The sequence below is a fragment of the Theropithecus gelada genome, chromosome 12, assembly GCF_003255815.1.
Source record: "Theropithecus gelada isolate Dixy chromosome 12, Tgel_1.0, whole genome shotgun sequence".
In the NCBI taxonomy this organism is placed as follows: Eukaryota; Metazoa; Chordata; class Mammalia; order Primates; family Cercopithecidae; genus Theropithecus; species Theropithecus gelada.
In genome coordinates, this window is record NC_037680.1 from 100,694,591 (window position 1) to 100,716,175 (window position 21,585).

General features: G+C 43.6%; 1 protein-coding gene across 4 annotated transcripts in view; it reads right to left on the minus strand.

Moving 5' to 3' along the window:
- Positions 1-21,585, minus strand: part of SERPINE2 (serpin family E member 2) — a 65,721-nt gene that overhangs the window by 8,906 nt on the left and 35,230 nt on the right. For all 4 annotated transcript variants that reach the window (XM_025404360.1, XM_025404359.1, XM_025404361.1 and 1 more), the window contains 4 exons: positions 18,020-18,300; positions 14,472-14,699; positions 8,149-8,346; positions 933-1,131 (listed from right to left, as the gene is read on the minus strand). In XM_025404360.1, the coding sequence (XP_025260145.1) occupies positions 933-1,131; positions 8,149-8,346; positions 14,472-14,699; positions 18,020-18,278 (884 nt within the window). In that variant the 5' untranslated portion in view covers positions 18,279-18,300. The remainder of the gene's footprint in view (positions 1-932; positions 1,132-8,148; positions 8,347-14,471; positions 14,700-18,019; positions 18,301-21,585) is intronic.

Sequence of the window (21,585 nt, forward strand, 5' to 3'; positions counted from 1 at the left end):
AGAGGGGGGCAGATTCTCACCACAGATGGGCTATAATGGTTAAGAACCTGTTCTTCACCCATTGAGACCTATGATGCCACCATCTTATTTATTTATTTATATCAAGCATTGCCTGCCTGAAGGCTTATTTTACCAAAAAATAAAAAATAAAAATAAAAATAAAAATCTTGAAAGGATTAGTAACACTTATTGTGAATGTGTTACTCTGATTACTTAACTCGGTGACCAAAGAATCAAAAGCTATTAGAACTCTCCACTACCACCAAGACCTGGGTTGTTAAAAGCTCTGGATGGTAGGAAGGCAGCAATGTTGAGAAGCTGATAGAAAGGGAACAACGTTCATTGCTTCTTCACAGTTCTGGACAAAGCATTCGCTGACCTGTTAGAACATGAAGATTCATACAGGATTTGGGGTTACTTTTCCCATGGCTTCAAGTCATAACAGCTCGAATTCCATCTCTCTCTTACTCTTAGGGTATAATAGAAAAACCGGCTGCTGTGGTCTTCATGAACTTCTAGCTAAATAAATAAACTAAAATGGAGCTCCTTATGAAAGCACATGGAGTTCTACTAAACTTCACTGTACTTTCATCCATACTATGATGACACACATATTTTCAGTCTTTTAAATACAATGAGATATGTCAAAAAGTCCCTGCAGTACCCTGAAGAGCTTATGCTCATGTGAAGGTTTAGAAACCAAGGCTGCCCTCTCTCCTTTCTTACGATCCACATCTTACCATACAGGAAGCACAGGCATTGAATAAAAGCGTTTAGAAAAGCATGGCCTCGTAATCTCACCATGAAATTTCTGCAGAACAGAACAGGCTTCATGATGTGCCATATTTTTGCCTCATGTTGTCTGGTGTCCGACATAACAGCTGCTGATTGAACAATGCCACTGTTTTCTTTGAGGGGAAGGGGCCACTTACTTGGGCAGGATCACCTGCACCCTCTTGGGCACCATGATGCTCATCCAGCTGTCTATGGTCTTGGCGCTGATGTGTGGGATGATGGCAGACAGCGGAGTGGAGCTCTCGGTCGGCAGTGCAATCAGCATGCTGATGCTTTCCCCGTGGTAGGGCAGTTCAATGAAGTTGTACCATAAATCACTGGGGGCACTTGTCGACCCTAAAGAAATCAGAAGCAGGTTCAGTGTATCCTTGTTGACTTCTAGAAGTGGCATGAGTGCTTGCTGGCCACCGGGATAGCTTCAGAGAGCAACTCAGTTGGAGAACTTCCCTTTTCCACAAATAGCTTCCTTAGAAGGACAAAGATAAGGACAATTATTTCTTCCTTTCCCGGTGAAGAATTCTCCTTTCTTCAGTCTAGACAGAATGCCTTTGGGTATCACTGAAATCACTTTAATTCTGTTGAGGAGAATTTAACTAAATCATAAAGTGCTTAAAATTCAGTGCTTTGCAAGAAGTTGACCCTTACATGAATAAAAGAATACATTCAAGCTGCCTTAGAATCATTCCTTTTTGTTTTTAGTTTTTTTTTTTAAATAAACTGTATTGTGTATATTATGGTACACAATATGACGTTATGGGATACGTATAGATAGTAAAATAGTTACTATGGTAAAGCAAATTAACATATCCATTATCTCACGTAATTACCCATTTTGCTGTGTTGGGGACAAGACCAGCTAAAATTGACTCATTGAGCAGGAATCCCAACATGGTGCAATTTTATTTCCTATAGTCCTCATTTTGGATAAGCCTACATGTGCATGTGAAGAGAGAGAGGGATACACAGCATCCACAGGGCCCACTCTGTGCCAGGCCTATATCCCGCAACAGGTTGAGGATCTACAGCACCTCGTGGGGTAGGCATAAGAAGCGCTATTTTGCAATTGAGGAAGCCACCTTTAGAGAAATGAAGTGACCTCCAAAGGATGCATGGCTAAGAAGTGAGGAGCCAGGAGAGTCTAACTCTTAGGGTATAACAGAAAAACTGGCTGCCGTGGTCTTCATGAACGTCTAGCTTAATAAATAAATAACTAAAATGAAGCTCCTTATGAAAGCACATCGAGTTCTATTAAACGTCACTGTACTTTCATCCATACTACGATGACACAGATGTGTTTTCAGTCTTTTAAATACAATGAGATATGTCAAAAAGTCCCTTCAGTACCATGAAGAGCTTATGCTCATGTGGAGGTTTAGACCAAGGATTGTCTTCCTCCTACTTCACCACCCTGCCCTATTCACTCTTCACCCATTCCAGGAATCACCATTGGGGTTTTAGATATTTTATGGTACTTCTACTCAATAATGAAAACCCAAGAATAATGTAAGCCAGCATGGAAAGCAGTCTACCTACAAGATGCTCTACAGACAAAACAGATTCCACATCCTCGGGAGTTCAGCAAACAAGAAGAGAGAAAGCAAGTTTCCTGCATGATTTTCACTGATCTTTTCTTTGGAGATGACATGTGCCAATCACTGCCTTTTAAGACAGGGAACTTCAATATGCCAGTTCTCCATAGAACAGGGTTGGGAGGGATGGACAGAGGGAGAGATGAAGAGAAAGACACCAAGGGAGGGAAAGAGAGTGAACTTGAGGAACACTGAAATATGATAAAAATAGTGAGGTTATTAGAATATGTGGCACTACAGGATGACACTACAGTTTTTCCCTAAGGACGAAACAACATAGACAACTGGCAGAGGAACTGGGGCTCTCCTGGTCCTAGCACGCTGCATTTCCTGCAGGGCTGTTCAGTAACCCAGGTGCAGCCCGCCTCAGCTCCCATGTGCTTCGAACTCTCACCTGAGCCTGGCTTCTGTCTTGCGGCAACCTAAGAATGAAAGAGAGGATTCTTCGTCTTTACTCTTAGCCTGCATAACAAAATGGTCTCAGCAGAAACAGAAAAATCAATGGGAAAGTGAGAAAAAAATCACTTCCTAATGAGCTCTTTAATCCTTGAAGAAAACATTAAGTCCCTATTCTGGCAGAGCTAATTTTCTGAAACTGTGAAATTTGGGAAGTGGTTAATAAGTGATGGCTCCAGGGTATGAAATAAGGACCTGGAGGTGTTAACTGCTTCTAGAAATGTTTACTCTTCTGTTAAGAAGGATCGAAGTAATGAATAATGAAAAGTTATGAGCTGGAATGTGTTCGAGGGAGGAGAGATCTCATCCAGCTTCACCAGTTAATCCATCCTTGCCTAGATCCATCATTAACTGACGAGTAACACTAATAACCATGAACCATTCTGCATCCAGTCACCTCTGCTTGATGACTGAGTTCCCCCCACTCCTTCTGCTTCTGACCACAGAAACTGATGACCAGCAGTAGCCAGGGTGCATCAGACATATCCATACTTACCTTTATTTGGTGCCTTGAGGAGCTGGTAGATAAAATAACACCTTTTCTGTCTACCTGGTCACTCAAGCACTGCATCCTTTTATAGAGGGCACGTGCCAAGGCCACGAGATCTGGGGTTATAAGACCTGTATTCAAATCCTGCACCTGCAGCACACTAGCTCTGAGACTTTGGCAAGTTCCTTGACTCCAAGTCTTAGTTTATCTGTAAAAAGCTATAATAATGGCACCTACTTTACAGAATGGGAACATTCAATGAGACAACACATACCAAGAACTCAGCATAAGCTGGGCCACAGCAAAAACTGCCATCTAGTGATGTAAGACACTGTGTAAAATACCTCGCTTCTTGCAATGCGAGGTCCCTGCTCACAGTCTAAACACAAAATTGGCCCACCCAGGTAAACCACATGGCATATTACGTAGCTGATAAAAGCATAACTCCCAAGCAGAATGAATCAAGTAAGGAAGGGGACTTGGGAGCCTTGTGTCGGAGCATGGAGCCTCTCGTCATCCCAGAGCTTTTCCCTTTGAAATCCCCTACCCGATGCTCTCTATTCTTTAACTTCTGGAAGGCAGACTGAGTATTCTTTAACAAGGATCATTTCTGCAGTGTATAAAAACGTAAGTATAATATGTTGATTAACTCTGAAAAGGAGCAGAGATGAAAAAGAGAAAATAAGGATTTTCTCTTAGATGAATGGTGGGAGATAATAAGTGAAGAATCAAGTATTAAAAATGTGGAGGAGATTTAGAACTTTCTCTAAGTGGTGTTTCGGGTGACCCAGTTTTTCCAGAAAGTAATCCGATTTCCACTTTAAGTGCTACTAGGGAAGACGTAACTAGGCTCACTGAAATGTTAGGAACTCAGCTTGTACAATCAGGGAGGGTATCTTAAATATTTAATATCAGAAAACCTTCATAGATGAAAGTCCCTCCAATTACCTTCTACTACAAGTAAATATGGATTTCCTGAGAACTTAAGAAACTTTTTAGACTGTACTTTAGTAGAAATTGAAATGGACATTTTGAAAAAACAACAGCAAAATGCCCCGCCGTGTGCAGCACTCTACATTCTAGGCCGGAGTCCAAAGGGAGTTCGGAGAGCGTAGCTGGGGAAGGAGGGTGGCGTAAGCAACTGGGTGAGTATTGGTGCCATTTGCTGCTAAGGAACTATGGGTTGAGAACTAAATGGGCAAGGGCAATACGTATATTTATTTATTGAGACAGGGTCTTGCTCTGTTCCCCAGGCTGGAAAGCAGTGATGTGATCAGGGCTCACTGCCACCTCAACATTCTGGGCTCAAGTGATCCCCCCACCTCACACTCCTGAGCAGCTGGGACCACAGGTGAGCACCACCATGCCTGGCTGATTTTTAAACATTTTTTTGTAGAGAGAGGGTCTCACTCTGTTGCCGAGGCTCATCTTGAACTCCCGGGTTCAAGCGATCCTCCTGCCTCAGCTTCCCAAAGTGCTGGAATTACAGGTGTGTGCCACGGTGCCTGGCATAAATGAGTTTCATCTACGCGACTAGAATTCAGTGGGCAACCAAGTTAAGACGTAATGTGAACAGAGAGGTATGAGCTGGAAACTCAGGAGAAAAGAAGATGGAAATATAAATGTTATTCTTTGTGGGTTTTTTTCCAAAATAAAGTATCAAATGTCTAAATTCATAACCATAAAACATTTGTAACAACTGACTTGGAGATTCCTATGCCATTCATTCCTATTCCAGGAAATTACCTGTAGAAATTTACTGATGCAAGTATTGAAAAATGTATGTACAAGAATACTCACTGCAGTGCTATTATAGAAAAAAAGCAAATGGCCTTCCATAGGATATTAAGATACATTTATATTATGGAATATTACGTGGCTGATAAAAGAATCAAGTAAATCCTTATGAACTGGCACAAAAAGTTGTCCACTGTCTAATGAAAGCCGATTATAGAATAGAAATTACAGTACAATCCTATGTATGCAAAAAGTTTCAGACATATATTACATATCCCTAGAAAGGTTCTCAAATGATATACTTGATACTTAATAGGAATTTTTATCCAAGGAAACAGGATTTTAGGGGAACTTTTACTTTCTGCCACATATATATTGAGGTATACTGAGGATTTTGCAATGAGCATGAAATAGAATTCTACTAAAAATGATTTTAAGGCTTCTTTTTTTCTTAATAGAAAAGCTTCTACCCTTGAAGTGCTTCTACTTTATGGGGCATAAATCAGAAATGTTTTCTTCTTAGTGTTCACTCTCCTTTTGTGATCAAGCAAATATTCTCAGAGCCCTTAATGATATCTTGGGGAGAACAGTCAAGAAGGCAGATAAACTGAATGACAATGTTTTGGCAAAGTGACCCGGAATAGTGAGGCATGGCTGAGGCCCAGGAAGCATCCGACAGGTGGCACCCTGGGCCCTGTGGGTTTGGACAGAGCAGTTTGAGCCAGGCCACTCCTGTAGGTCAGAGTGAGGAAACAGGCAGAAAGTGACGGACGGTCTGTGGAAACGGAAACGAACAGCCACCTGGGGTCACTGTAAATGGTAGTACTTTCTTCACAGCCCTGTCAAGACAATCCTTCCCTGTCTTATCATGAGAAGCTGGGTTTTGGCCAAAGCAAGAAAACAGGGAACTTATGACACTCTCACGCTCTGCTGCATGGCCCAGAACAGAGTCGCGTCCAGTTCCAGGTTCCTCAGTGAAACCCGATGACAGGCATGGAAAGGAGGTTGAGAAGGGTGAGCTAAGCCGTTCGCCATGTTTACTTGTGAGGGAATGAGAAAAGGAGTGAGCAGGGGACTTTCTTATTCTGGTCTGAATTAGGTACAGATCAGTCAGGGCAGAAAGTAAACAGATAAGACATCAAATTGGGCCATTTAGGCAGAATTTGATGAAGGACCACTTGTAAAGCATAGACAGGATACAGAGAAACATGATGGACAGTACCCTGGACAAGAAACGGTGGGCACCATGGCTAGCCTTGGGCTGGGAGGGAGGAAGAGGGGGTGGTGACCCAATGAGAAAGAGCTCTTGGGCACATCCCCTGGCAGAAGCCGAAACCTTTGGTAGAGGAATGCAGCTGGCCCATGACTCCGTAAGCGGAGGCCTGGGAAGTAAATACCCTGACCCCTTTCTCCTCTGTCCTTCCTATCGCCTGCTGGCTCTCACCAGCCAACCCAGCAAGAAGCCAGAGAGCAAGGGGGCCCAGGGCAGGGTGGAAGCGGGTGAAGAAGCAAGGCATGAATCACGGAAAGAGGGAAGATACCAACACACTATGGGGGCTCTGTACGGTTTAAATCTTTGACAATAAGAACGTATTTGTGCATTATTTTCTGTAAAACACACATATATCCTAGGCAAATCAGCTTCCAAATGAAGAGCTACCGTGACATGGAACTCTCTGAGAACAGCCTGTCTACTCAAGAAATGCATGTTACATTTCTGTAAAAAAAAACATTTTGAAATCTTCCATAGGAATGTTAATGGAATCCTTGCATTTTAATATTGAACTATTAACTTGTTGTTTTTTTTTCAGCAAGAGAAACATACAGTAAATGAGGGCCCCCTCACTTTTTATTTTATTTTTTTATGGACTGTAAAGTGTGTACAAAAGATTGACCTAAAATAAAATCACTTCATTGAAACGCTAGCACGGCCACCTGCTCATATCCCAGGCAAAGTGATTTTAGAACTTCATTTGACCCTGGCGCGGTGGCTCATGCCTTTAATCCCAGCAGTTTGAGAGGCCAAGGCAGGTGGATCACTTAGGCCCAGGAGTTCAAGACTAGCCTGGGCAACACGGCAAAACCCCATTTGTACAAAAAGTAAACAAATTAGCTGGCCGTGGTGGTGCATGCCTGTGGTGCCAGCTACATGAGAGGCTCAGGTGGGAGGACTGCTTGAGTCCAAGAGGTCAAGGCTGCGGTGAGCCATGTTTGTGCCACCATAGCTGGGTGACACAGTGAGACTCTATCTCAGATAACTTTTTTTTTCAAATTCAGAAATAATTTTTCTGAAATCCTACCATTAACATTTTTTACTGAACATCCTCTGAGACCTATCTCTATAGACATGTGAATATAAAGAATTTTACATGTGAGATTGACATCTGCTGTTCTATATCTCGTTTTCTGAAATCAACCATATATTGCATAATCCTTCCACTTATATAAATCTAAGTCTCATGATCACATACACATTCCACTGTATATCTGTATTTGGCTTATATTTATTTGTCAGTATGTGCTTATGTTCAGAGTATAGATTCCCTGGAGTGGGACTGCCAGAGCCAGGACCCTAGGAAGTCCTCAGACCACAGATCGCTGCCACAAACAGTGCCCAAGGGTCCTGCTTCCTCCCCACCAAAGCCACCAAGGGATTTTATCAACCTTCCTAATTTTTGCCAATCTGCTAAGTAAAAAAGAAATCCAATTTTTAATTTGGTAATGTAAGACTGCTAATGAGTTGCTGATGCCTTCATAGGTTTACTGCTCACTTATACTTATTTCATGAATTGTCCTTTCGTCTTTAAGTTTTCAACCAAAAAGCCTACACATGCCATGCATTAATACTTTTTGTACATAACATATGCATACATTATGCATATTATGCTATGCATAGTCACCTTTGTACATAACACAGATTTACGTGAGCTTTATAAAAATCCTGCCTCTCAGCACCCTGCTCTGTTTCCCACTTTTTTAAAAGATGAAAAGTTAGATTTACTCTTGAATTAAGTTAAAGCACTCAAGGGCCTTTCTGCCGCCAGCATATCCTAGAACAGGCCTTGCTGAGCATGAACTCACCACACCGGAACACGGAGAGCTGGGCCAGCATTGGCACTTGATAGGTTTTCCCGTCGGCTGCCATGAAAGTGCGTTTCTTTGTGTTCTCAGGTTGGAACCGTGATTTCCACAGACCCTTGAAATACACTGCGTTGACGAGGACCAGTCTGGTGAGCACACCATCAATAAGATCTGGGGACAGCAGATTGTCAATCATATCTGTGAAGCCAAAGAACAAACAAGGGAAAAATAACCTCAGGACTGCTGGCCGGCTTGAGGGCAAATGGCAGTTGTCATCAAGTAGAATGAAAAATCAAAGGATTTTTAAGGAATGTTAAAGAGAATCTTCTAAAACTACCCCTTTGTACTTTCTAGGTTCCCCCTCCCCCACTAAATATTAAAGTTAAAAAGAAGTTAAAAGAGAAACCGAAAAGACTTTAGAAACCCCTAGCTAGGGGTTACGAAACTTTTCATCAAGGAATTCTTTTATTATCAATTCCCTGCAAGTCCATGCTTTTAAAAAAATCTTACTCATCCAAATAAGCTATATTTGATAATGAATTGTTTCTTTTTTCTTTTTTTTTTTTTTTTGCGCCAATAAATGGTAGTAAGGGTTTCTGGTCAGTACAAGATAAGCAATTTTGTTCTGTTTTGCTCCACTTGGTTTAATTCAATCCCAGTCAAAAATAAACACTTCAGCCTGTATGTTATTAAGGGTGAATGCTTCATTTCTCTTAAGATTTTAGAAACGTCAAACATTATTTTGGAATCTCTGGATATCACAAGGCCTCATAACTGCTTAAAGAAGAATGGAAACAAAAAATCAGTGTCTTTGTTTATGGATCAGGCATGAAGCAAGGTGCTAATATTACAGGCAATAGAAGAGAGGATTTTGAATGTTCTCACCAGAAAGAAATGAGAAATGTTTGAGGTAACTGAAATGTTAATTACTCTGATTTGATCATTACACATTGTATACATGCATCAAAGCATTACCACTGTACACCATATATGTACAATTGTTATGGGTCAATGAAAAATAAAATAAAGCCCAGGCACAGTGGTTTATGCCTGTAATCCCAGCACTTTGGGAGGCCGAGGAGGGAGGATCACTTGAGGCTAGGAGTTTGAGACCAGCCTGGAAAACAGAACTAGACCCCATCTCTACAAAAAATAAAAATTAAAAACATATTAGCCAGCTGGGTATGGTGGCAGGCACCTGTAATCCCAGCTCCTTGGGAGGCTGAGGTGGGAGGGTCGCCTGAGCCCAGGAGTTCGAGGCTGTGTTGAGTTATGATTGCACCACTGTACTCCAGCCTGGGTGACAGAATGAGACCCTGTCTCTAAAAAAACACAAAATAAAATAAAGTATATCTTTAAAAAGACAGGAAAAAATAAGGCCTGTCCTAGAACTCCTACTTTTAGAGGAAAATGCTCTTTACAAGATGTTGGGAATGGTCCATCTTACTTGTATCAGAAGTGAAGGAGTGAACACAACTCTTATCATTTCAGGATGCTTCCAAAATGCTACCGGTGGCTGAAAGAGTCTTCCAAAATGCTACCTGTGGCTGAAGGTTTGGTCTTCCAGTTAGCTTCCTTTTATTATACAGTTATTATACAGGTAGCTTCACAATTATTCTGAGGTCTTTGAAGGTTCAGTTGTGTAAGTGTGGGTCTGTATGTGTGTGTGTTTTTAAATAGGGATCACTAATGCCCAAAGCTATTAAAACTTAGTTCACTGCATTATGAGCTCAAATATATATGTGTGTGTGTGTATGTGTATAAATGCATACTATAAATGCAAGTTATACTACTTTACATGGTGAGAGTAAAACCAATAGCTTTTGAAGAAGCGAGAATATCTAATTCAGGGGTGAGAGCATTAAGTCCTTTTAAATGAAACTCAAGAGGATTCTGATGTACAATAAACAAGTGTTTACATAAGTCATGGTAAATAAACACTGACGTTTCCCACAGTGTGCTAAGACAGTTCCATCACCACTCACTACTTCCACAAGGGGGCACCAACACTGCCTTAAGTCAGGACAAGGAAGGAAAATACCTAAGCCATAAACAGCCATCATTCAACTCAGCACAAGGCTGGCTGCAAACACACGCTGTCCTGTGGGAACGAAGTTAGAATTTTATGACATCCCACTAGCAAGCTCGTAATTGACTTCCCAATAGTGAATGTTGTTTCTTGCCTCTGCTGGGAACATTACCAAGTTCAATTCCTACTTGCCCTTAACACAGAGCTCAATGGTCCCCTGGACTTCTAAATCTAAATTTTGTCTGATCATCCTCGCCACCTCCTAAGAGATGCCTCTGCTCTCGATTTCTGTAAAGCCCAGTGCCTGGCCCACCATGACACCTGCAGTATTTTATTCTAGCTAATTTTAATGTGTCTGCCTCCCCCAACTACACTGAGACCTGCATGAGACTCTGCCGTTCACTTTTTGCTTACTCCTAGCACTACACTGAGCATATAGGCAGTGCTCAATAAGTGTCTGAAGAAATGTTCTTAGCCCCTTTTTACAGAGACAAATAATGCCTCCAATTGCCCCTGGGAGGACTAAGATATAATATGGGGACATGAAGAAATAAAAAGAAAATGCATAGTTTAGAGGCAAAGAGGCACATGGAAAGCTGCCATCAGTAACTGCCACAGATAGACATCTATCATCCATCCATCCATCCATCCATCCATCCATCCATCCGTCCATCTGTCCGTCCTTGGATACCTACCTACCTACCACATGCCTGGTACTCTCTTAAATAAGAAACCAAGAAGGAAATCTGGCCTCAAAAACTATGAATTAGAGAGGTGCAGGCTGACATAAAATAACTTGGAAAAGTATACAGCTGCAATTTTAATAAATACCTTAAAGTGGAATTACTCAAGGCTATGGAGGGATAAGAAGAGGGTGACCTGACCTAGTCGGCGAGGTCTGAGATGGATGGGACTTCAGATAACGGCTATAAAAATAGCTCACACTGGCTGAACATTTACTAAGCGCAGGGCCCGTTGCTAAATGTTTTATATGTATTATTCATATCATCACACCAGCCTTAATATTGTCAGAATTATTCTAATAGGTATCACTATTACATCTCTCCATTTTACAGATGAGAATGCTGATGCACAGGAAGGTTAAATAACTTGCCCGAGGTTGTGCAGGTAGTATGTAGCAGAACCGAGATTCAAATTCAGAACGTGTGCTTTAAATGTTCATGCCTGCCACTCGTGGGATGGTAGAGAAACGGGTCAACCTTAACCAGGGAAGAGGGAGAGAAAGCACTGTAGGCAGCAGGGCTGTGTGTGTGGGGTTCTCCAACAGGAGACAGGATGGTGAGTAAGGGGACTGGGAAGAGGCATGTGTGGCTGGAACATAGAGTACAAGGATGAGACGCCGAGGCTGCAGAGGCCAACAGGCCAGACCCATCCCTGATGTACTGCAAAAGGCCTGTGTGTTGGGCTCTCCCACTCTCTGTAGGGAAGGAACTATCATTTCCGTGAGACAGACCCAGCAATCTTCCGGACACAGACAGTTGAGCTCCAAGTCACTTCTGAGCTCTACCATGTGGTCATGTACCTTTCAGTGGGGGCAGTTCACCCCCAGGTAAAGGCAGTTTTGGAAATCAGCAGGGATGTTTTTAATTGAGTGGGCAGTGGCCAGTGGCCAGAAATGCTATCTGTCCTGCAATGTTCAAAACAGTCCCATCCAGTGAAGAATTGTGCTGCTTCTCCCATGGCTTTTAAATACCCCACTGGATCTCTGCATTGGTAGGACACCTACTTATAATTCTCCGAGCCCAGAACCTCGTTCTTTCTCATGTGTAAACACAGGGTGGGGTTTTTTTTTTTTTTTTGGATCCTTTTCATGTATGCTGAATTTGCCAGGAATGTGACTCCCATGCAAATCAAGCAGAGCCTGTGCTTTGTTTTGTTCAGAAATTTATCAAGAGTCTTGCACCATTACAGAAAAACTGCATCAGCAATAGTAACAAAGTTCACGTTTATGAGTCACCAGTACAACAGGCCTGTCTGTCTGCTTTTATAGCTGTCAATTCACAATTATTCTGAGACTCTGACTACTTTATTATGTATTTGAGTGTAGTTGTACCCAAGGGTTTACCTATTGAACTACATATATACATTTCTTTTGTTTTCCTTTGTATTACAGTTTGGCACTGTCTCAAATTTTTAAAAATGTGTGTGTGTGTGCATAGGGTAATATGATGTATGAATTTCGTTTCAGAATAGTAAAGAGAGTATTAAAAATATTTGTTACAAACAGGGGAGTTAGGGCTGACAGGGCTGCAAAGCGCTGCAGGGGTCTCCATGCTTCTTCCCAGCACACGTGGGGGTTTTCTCCAGGTGCTCTGAAGACTGCCACATGGTCTAACTAATGTGGTTTAATATTACCATTCTACAGATCAAGGCAGCGACTAAGAGGACAAAATGACATGTCACAGTCACACAGCTCCAGCCACAGAGCCAGGACCAAGAACCAGTCCTGAGGGCGTCTGCTTCCGACCACTCTTCACAAGCCTACAGATGCCAGACACCTGGAAACTCCACTGAACACCCTCATATGTGCTGGCCTCCTGATGGTTTATGGTTTTAGGAAGGGCACCCAGACTGCATGGTCCAGGTCCCACTAAGAACGGACGCCACGAATTTACCCAAGTCACCTGGGATCTCCTCCACCCTCCCTGAGCCTTCTTTGTCCACCCCTTCACTAGTTCTGCTAATGGGTCTCCAACATTTGGGTGTGTAAGAATGGTGATGGGAGGCAGAGGCAGACTGGGAGTTGCCAGCCACTCCCTCGGAGATTCCAATGCAGTGGGCTGGGCTCCAGGGATTTGCCTTCTCAACACACAGCCCAGATAATTCTGCTGCAGGGACACCAGTAACCACACTTTAAGAAACACACCCTGAAAGGCCACAGTTTCCCTAGGTTTCGTCTTTGGGCTTCTTCTCCCTATAGACTCTCTCCGTTCTATGAAAAAAGGCTCTATGGCCAGGCACGGGGGCTCATGCCTGTAATCCCAGCACTCTGGGAGGCTGAGGCGAGAGGACTGCTTGAACCCAAGAGTTCAAGACCAGCATGGGCAACACAGTGAGACCCCATCTCTTCAAAAAATAAAAAAAACTAGCCAGGCGTAGTGGTGCACACCTGTAGTTCCAGCTACTGGAACGGCTGAGGTGGGAGGATTACTTGAGCCCAGGAGGTTGAGGCTGCAGTGAGCTATGATTGCATCATTGCGCTCTGGCGTAAGAGATAGAGCGAGACCCTGTCTCCAGAAAAAAAAAAAAAAAGGAAAAAGGGTCCCAAGTCTGTACTCCCAGACTTCACATTCTCCTGTTGTTTCAGACCTACAGCTCCTCCTGCATGTCTCCACCTGGACCTCCAGGTTACAAATTAAGGTTTATGTTTGTTTGTTTTTGTTACTGTTGTTTTAGACAGAGTCTCATTCTGTCGCCCAGGCTGGAGTGCAGGGGTGCAATCTCAGCTCATTGCAATCTCCGCCTCCTGGGTTCAAGCGATTCTCCTGCCTCAGCCTCCCAAGTAGCTGGGATTACAGGTGACCGCTACCATGTCTGGCTTATTGTTGTATTTTTAGTAGAGATGGGATAAACCATGTTGGCCGGGCTGGTCTCGAACTCCTGACCTCAGGTGATCCACCCACCTCGGCCTCACAAAGTGCTGGGATTACTGGCATAAGCCACTGTGCCTGGCCTACAAATTAAGTTTTAAAACACCAACATTAGACTCTACTTTATTTAATGGGAGAAGAGACACCTACAAATGCGTAATCATTTTGAGATGTGGAAAGGGCTGTAATGAAGGGGTGTGTAAAAGTTGTAATTGTATGCTAATCATAACGGACAACAGGGTACCCATGTCTTTGGCAATGGCAGAAGCAAGAGGCCTGGAAGGCAAAGAGATCAATCAATCTGGAAGGATGAGGAGGACATTCCAGGTAAAGGGAGAGGCAGATGCAAAAACAGGAAGGAATGAGCACGAAAACCTTCCAAACTGACAAGAGCCTGGTGGGCAAGGACGCTGGAGACCAGATATGGCAAGGAGAGGAGACAGTGGAGGGGCTGGATTCTGTTCTGTTGCCCAAACTACAGGAGAAATACCTCCCAGGAGCACAGTGAGCGATGGCAGATTGAAGGGGAAGGTGGGAGACCGAACAGAGCTTCCCTGGGTCCAGAAGTTTCTCAACCGACAGGCCATTGGATTGGACTTGCAGACGCCACTTTGAACCCTGGAGTCTAACTCATGCTTTCATTCACAAACTATGCAATCATATGACATACTGTGGCCACTCACCTCTAGTTTCGTTTTTAACCCATGCATTGATGGAATCACAGGCAGAGGCTGGATCCTCAAAGTTCACATTCCGGACCTCAGACTGGAACACATCTTTGTTCCTTGTAACAAAAGGCACTTCGATTTCAGAGGCATTCTTCACAAACACGGCGTTAGCCACTGTCACAATGTCTTTATTCTTCTTGGAGACGATGGCCTTGTTGATCTTCTTTAATATTTTACCAACTCCTAAAAGAGAAACCAGAAAATACTGCAGTATTTCCATAAGAATCTAGAAAAGTTTTAAAAATCTTTTATATTGCAGCAAGTAAGAACAGTACAGGCCAGATGCAGTGGCTCACACCTGTAATCCCAGCAATTTGAGAGGCTGAGGTGGGTGGACTGCTTGAGCTCAGGAGTTTAAGACCAACCTGGGTAATATGACAAAACCCTATCTCTACCAAAAATACAAAATTAACTGGACATGGTAGCACACCTGTGATACCAACTACTTGAGGAGGCTGAGGTGGAAGGATCGCTGGAGCCCAGGAAGTCAAGGCTGCAGTAAGCCTTGATCGCGTCCCTGCATGCGGCCTGGGTGACTAAGCAAGACCTTGTCTCAAAAATAAAAACAAAAGAACAGTACAAACAGGATAGCTATGAGTAGCAAGAAACTAAGTCTCTGTCCTCTCGGGGGCTTATTTCTTAAGAAAAGGAGAGAATGGGGTTAAAGTCTAACCACTGAAGCTCTCAAAAATCAATTGTGCTTCTGCATCAAAACAGGGATATTCCACGTGCTCTTGCCACCTTCCCAATGCAGACCTCATTCTCATGGTAGCCTTTCTGGGCACCAGATCAGTATGAATGCTGGTACAGTCCTCAGTTCTATAGCCAAGGGGGAATAAATCAAAGCGAACTTCCTAATTCTTTCTCTCTTGTCTAACATTATTAAGCGCTACTTCCTTTCTTGCCAAAGATTTAACAATGTAATTTCGTTTTTTCTATTTTGGAAAAAAAAATGAATAAAATCAGCGTTAGAAAGACTATAAAAAATTACCATGTGCCACCATCCAGAACAATGTGGTTTTTACTTGGTATCAAGCTCAAAGAGTAAGGAGATTAATTTTATGGCAATATAAGCTTTATTTTACATGAGCCATTCATACATGCTCCATTTAGTTTGAGAGGGTGAAAAAGAGGCAAATAAGTTATAAGGATGCAATGTGTTTCTACAGAGAGCTCAAATTACAGATCCTTCTTCATCGCTTGGGGTCTCTTCAAAATGACACTGTCCTAAAACATCCTGCCGGAGTCGACCATCGGAGTCACCTTGATGGTCCCCTAAAGAGCCGATTTGTCACTGTGAATGTACATGCTCTTCAGACCCTTTACACAGGGTGGGGCCGTCTTCTCAGGGCCCACAAAGAGGGGCGTGTGTAGGACTTTACAAAGTGCATGGCCCTCTCTTAGACGCTCATGACCACATCTTACAATTGTTCTACGGTGCAGGCCCATTCTACAAGTAAGAAAACGGCAGCCTTTAGAGGCTGAAAGACACTTCCAAGGCCAATTGCCAGCTCCTGGCCCTTTTGGGGTAGGGGTGAGGAAGTGGTGGATGGCCAACAGGCCAATATTGTTAGAACTTCAGAAATAATGGCTTAAAATCAGTGTGGCTCAGCATTAAAATAAACAACAAAAATCCAGTTGTTATTTTGGAATTGTTTCGGCTGACACGGCCTGGATCACACTAGGAAAGGCCATAAATTTTAGCAGTGATTCGCCACAAAGTTATAAATCACCAAGAGTTTTCTGAACTTCCAAGCAAGGGGCAGAACAGTGTGTTCCAAGTATTTAGTCCTTCTATGCTTCCAACAGGTGAACAAACTGCAAACTCATGCAGAAGTGTAATGCTGCATCAACAGAGCAGTGAGATTAGGCATTTGGTGCTGGCAGCCCTGGAGGCCACGCTGAGCAGAGTTGGAGGTGGGTGCAGAGCGAGGCACTGAAGGACACAAATCGCCACCTCCCTGATCTTACTCTCCAGCTGACGATGCCAGTGCAGTCAAGATTCTCAGAACTTTCGGGCCAGCCCGGGTGGAAGAACATGGGCAGGAAGACTCCCTTGTTTCCAACAAAGTAAGCAGACCTAGATGTGAATGTGACTTTTGCAAGGTCACAGAGGGTGTTGGTGGCCCGGAAGAGCGGGGGAGCCAGTCCTGCTCCCCTGCGAGCTGCAGTCAGGGAGACAGCAGACAGGACACAGCTCTGGGCAAGACCCCTCAGCTGAAGCAAAACAGTGCCAGAGGATGAAGCTCGTGCAGTTAAACGGGTCATTTAAGAAAGGTTTTTCGTTAAATCAAACTAAACCTTTTTCATTGGGCCTTACTTTAAAACATTTTTTTAGCTCTCTCTCTCGCTACATATCTATCTATCTATCTATCTATCTATCTATCTATCTATCTATCTATCTATATTTTTTCTTTAAGCTCTGGGATGCATATGCAGAATGTGCAGGTTTGTTACAGAGGTATACATGTGCCATGGTGCTCTGCTGCACCCATCAACCTGTCAGCTAGGTTTTAAGCCCCGCATGCATTAGGTATTTGTCCTAATGCTTTCCCTCCCCTTGCCCCCCACCCCTTGACAGGCCCCAGTGTGTGATGTTCCCCTCCCTGTGTCCATGTGTTCTCATTGGTCAGCTCCCACTTATGAGTGAGAACATGCGGTGTTTGGTTTTCTGTTCTTGTGTTACTTTGCTGAAAAGGATGGTTTCCAGCTTCATCCATGTCCCTGCAAAGGACATGAACTCACTCTTTTTTTATGGCTGCATAGTATTCCACGGTGTATATGTGCCACATTTTCTTTATCCCGTCTATCATTGATGGGCATGTGGGTTGGTTCCACGTCTTTTCTTAGCTTTATATTTTGAAATAATTATAGATTTATAGGAAATGGCAAAACAATATGCAGGGAAGTCCCACGTGCCTTTTACCCAGTCTTCCCAATGGTACTGTCGTTGCATCAGGAAATTTCCATCAGGTCAGTCCACAGGGTGCATTCAGACTTCACTCATTTTCCATATACTCCTGTTGTAGGCTTGGGGAGGGGGGGTCTGTGCAGATTTGTGTGGCCACCGCCACAATCAGGACGCAGGATGGCTCCACCACCACAAGGCCCCTGGGTCCCCCACAGCCACCCCTTCCCAGCTCCTCTCACATGCTTTACAAGCACACCTACAACCACAGTGCAACTCAGCCCTGGGCGCCATGGAGGTGGTGAGCCAGGAAGCGTCCCCTGCAGGAATGAGGGCTGAAGCCTTGGGAAGGGAGACCTAGTGACAGACCCCAAGCTCCGAAAGTACAGAAAAGGGACCAGAGTCTAGTTCTCCTAACTGCCAGCACCACGCTATTTGTTCTTTAGAAAAGACTGACCCCAAGCCCCTAGTGGCACCAGCGAAACCTCTTCTGGCTGCTCTGCTTCTTGGGGCTGTCAGCAAAAACCAAGCCATAAACCCTGCGGTCACAAGACTCAGGCAAAGGCCCCGCCAGTGAGCAATCGTGCACACGCACCATTCACGCCGTATTTCATCACCGTGGTGAGCTGCTTCTTGGTCCTGCCGTCTGCCCCCAGCTGAAGCATCCCCAGGACGGACGCAATCCCATGGGGAGAGATCACGATGTTGTCATGAGGCCTCGACTTGACAATCTGATTGAAAACCTGGATCCCCGTGTTGGAGCCTAGTTCCTCGAGAGACAGAGGGTTGAAGTTGGAGCAGATGGAGGGCAGCGCCACAGAGGCCAACAGGAAGAGGGGGAGATGCCAGTTCATGGTTCCTTCCGCCAAGGACGACCTGAAAAAGTAAGTTAAAAAATATTTAAATTATATTTAAATGGGTACTTTACTACTTTTTTGTTTCTGTTTTTTTTTTTTTTTTTTTTCTTTTTTTTCCAGATGGAGACTCGTTCTTCTGCCCAGGCTGGAGTGCAGCGGTGCCATCTCGGCTCACTGCAACCTCTGCCTCCTGGGTTCAAGCAATTCTCCTACCTCAGCCCCCTGAGTAGCTGGAATTACAGGCATGCACCACCACACCCGGCTAATTTTTGTATTTTTAGTACAGATGAGATTTCACCATGCTGGCCAGGCTGGTCTCAAACTCCTGACCTCAAGTGATCTGCCTGCCTCAGCCTCCCAAAGTGCTGGGATTACAGGCATGAGCCACTGTACCTGGCCTGGGAGACCATTTTGTACTCACCTAGGTATGCTTGACTGTACTCAGCATAATTGAATGCCATATGAATACATTTAAGACAGAACAGTGTAATTAAATCAGTTTTCAAAACACATCTTGGGGAGGTGGGGAGGGAAAAGAAGCAAACTTCCATCTCTTGGGTCCTTACAATGTGCCAGGTCCTATACTAATCAGTATTTAATTCTCGGTTATTTTATTTTTATTTTTATTTTGTTTTTGAGACAGTCTCACTCTGTTGCCCAGGCTGGAGTGCAGTGGCACAATCTTGGCTTACTACAACCTCCACCTCCCAGGTTCAAGTGATTCTCACATCTCAGCTTCCTGAGTATCTGGGATTACAAGTGTGCGCCAACTCACCTGGCAATTTTTTTCTTTTTTCTTTTTTTTTTTTTTTAGTAGAGACGAGGTTTCACCATGTTCGCCAGGCTGGTCTCGAATGTCTGGCCTCAAGTGATCCGGCCTCCCAAAGTGCTGGGATTACAGGCATGAGCCACGCTTGGCCTAATCATTATTTAATTCTCAAAAACGCCTTTCATCCAATTAAACCAATATTTACTGAGGGTCCACTGTATGTTGGGCCCTTTTATAAGTGCTAGGCATATGATGTAACTAACTGGACAAGACTCCCACCCTCACCGAGCTTACAATCTAGAAGGGAGACAGAAAATAAGCCAGCAAGCAATAAAGCATTTTCAGAAAAGGATAAAAAGCACAATAATAAAATACAGGGATGTGAGTGGACGAAGGGCTGGCGGGGTCGGGAGGTGGTCATTAGATAGGGTGGTCAGGAAGCCACCTCTATGGCAGGGACATGGATGATGAGACCTGAATGGGGGAAGGAGCCAGCCACACTCTGATGGGTACAGTACGCTGGGCAGAGGGAGAGCAGGGCCGAGGCCCTGAAATGGAAATAAACTTGGTGTATTAGAAGCCAGTGTGGATGTGAAGTCAAGGTCGTGGAGTAAAGAAGGGAGACAGGTGGGTGAAGCCAAAGGAGAGTTCAGATCTGGGAAGGTCCTGTAGAGCCTGGAAAGGCACTGGGATTTCATTCCAAGGGTCACAAGAAACCCCTGGAGGATTTCAAACATGGGAGTGAATCCCTTGGGTTGCTATTATTATCTTATAATCACATGTGCTTGATTCTTTTACCATAAGCACACTGCTTTTAAAATTAAAGAATTATTAATTAAAGTTAAGCGACTGCTTTAAAGTTACAATAGGGTAGGACAATTGGTAAATTCATCAATTTTGAGGATGGTGTTGCTTACATGGATGTTCTCAACTACAGTGATTTGTTTTAAAGAAGCTTCCCTCCTTAATCACCACTCACAGAGCTTTCTCTGGCTATGACAAGTAAGAGGTAGGAAATTTGCATGTATTTATGGAAAAGCAAATACTTTCATTAAGTAAGAACTTAACAGTGGCAGCTGGTAAAACAAAAGCAGCATTTGTGATGTTGCTAATTCGGTTCTTCCCTGAGAGGCCCGAGCTCCTGCTGAGCACAAGTCTCCCGTGGAGTCAATGTGTCCCTCTCTGTTGTTACGTGTGGGAGGTTGGGGGTGACTGCAGAGAATAAAACAGAGGGGAGCCTTCTAAGAGACAGGTGACCTGGAGGGAGGGGGAAATCGTGTCTCTGTGTGCTCTGGGGGAGGGCACGGGCACAACCACAGTGTTAGGCAGAACTGGCCCCGTATTTGGTGTCTCCTTGCCTTCCTTTCTATGCACTTTCTGTGCTTCCCATCCTAGGGAGTAGGAGATGTTCAATAAACACTTGTCAGATTAATCCGATGGCTCGTAAATACTTTCTATTTTTATTAATTAATTTCTCACTGCATCAAAATAGTGTTTATGGAGTATGGCTAAGAAAATGCTTGTGTTTAATTCTGATCCTCACAGTCAGCTCAAGACACTCTCTGAGGGAAGAGCCATCACTACATTCAGCAAGGACTGTGGGCTCACACAGAACTCCCTGCCTGGCTCCCCGACACAGGGGGCCCCACCGTGAACCACTGAGGCCATCGTTCCACTTGACGTTGCAAGTTTCTTATGTGTTGTGAAACAAGCGCTTTGCTAAAGATTTAGAATGCGCCGTGTCTCTCCAGAGCTTAATTGTACAACAATTGTATAAACCCAGCCTGTCTAAATTCAAAACATGTAAGTGACCTACATACGCTGCTCCCGCTTGGGCTCAACTGGCCGGCGTGGCCTATTTTGACTTTGGCACCTAGGACTGGCTCTAATGCCACGACAATCCCTTGAGTTTCCTGGAGCCTACTGGACTTTGGAGAGCATCCAAATCATGACCGCGGAAGCTTTATTCATTTCATCTAAAAACTAGAAATGGTGTTCTCCCCTTCCTTCTTCCCTCTTGCCTTTCCTTTCTTTTGGGCAATCAATATCCCCTTTAAAATTTAATATAGCACAAAGTCATCACAAGTATAAAACATTGTGTACAATCTTTGTTACAAATGGCCAAATCCAGTGACCAACTTCATCCATCTCAATTGTTGACTCTTGCATTATAGTCTATTCTGGTGTCTACATTCAGCCCGCTATAATCTGTATTCCTGAAGCCTCCCCAAAGAAGTCCTCCTAGATTAGTGAATATTTGAATAAATATCAGAATTTGGATTCACAAGGCATGGACATTAAACTGGTTTTGCCTCTGGTAGCTTAAAGTTGATAGACTCAAATACTACAGATATATATACACACACACACATATCTATCTGTTCTATATATATAGATATACATTTTCTCTCTATATATATATCTCAAATACTACAGATATATATTTTCTATATATATACCCATATCTATCTATCTATCTATCTATCTATCTATCTATCTATCTATCTATCTATCTATCTATCTATCTATCTATAG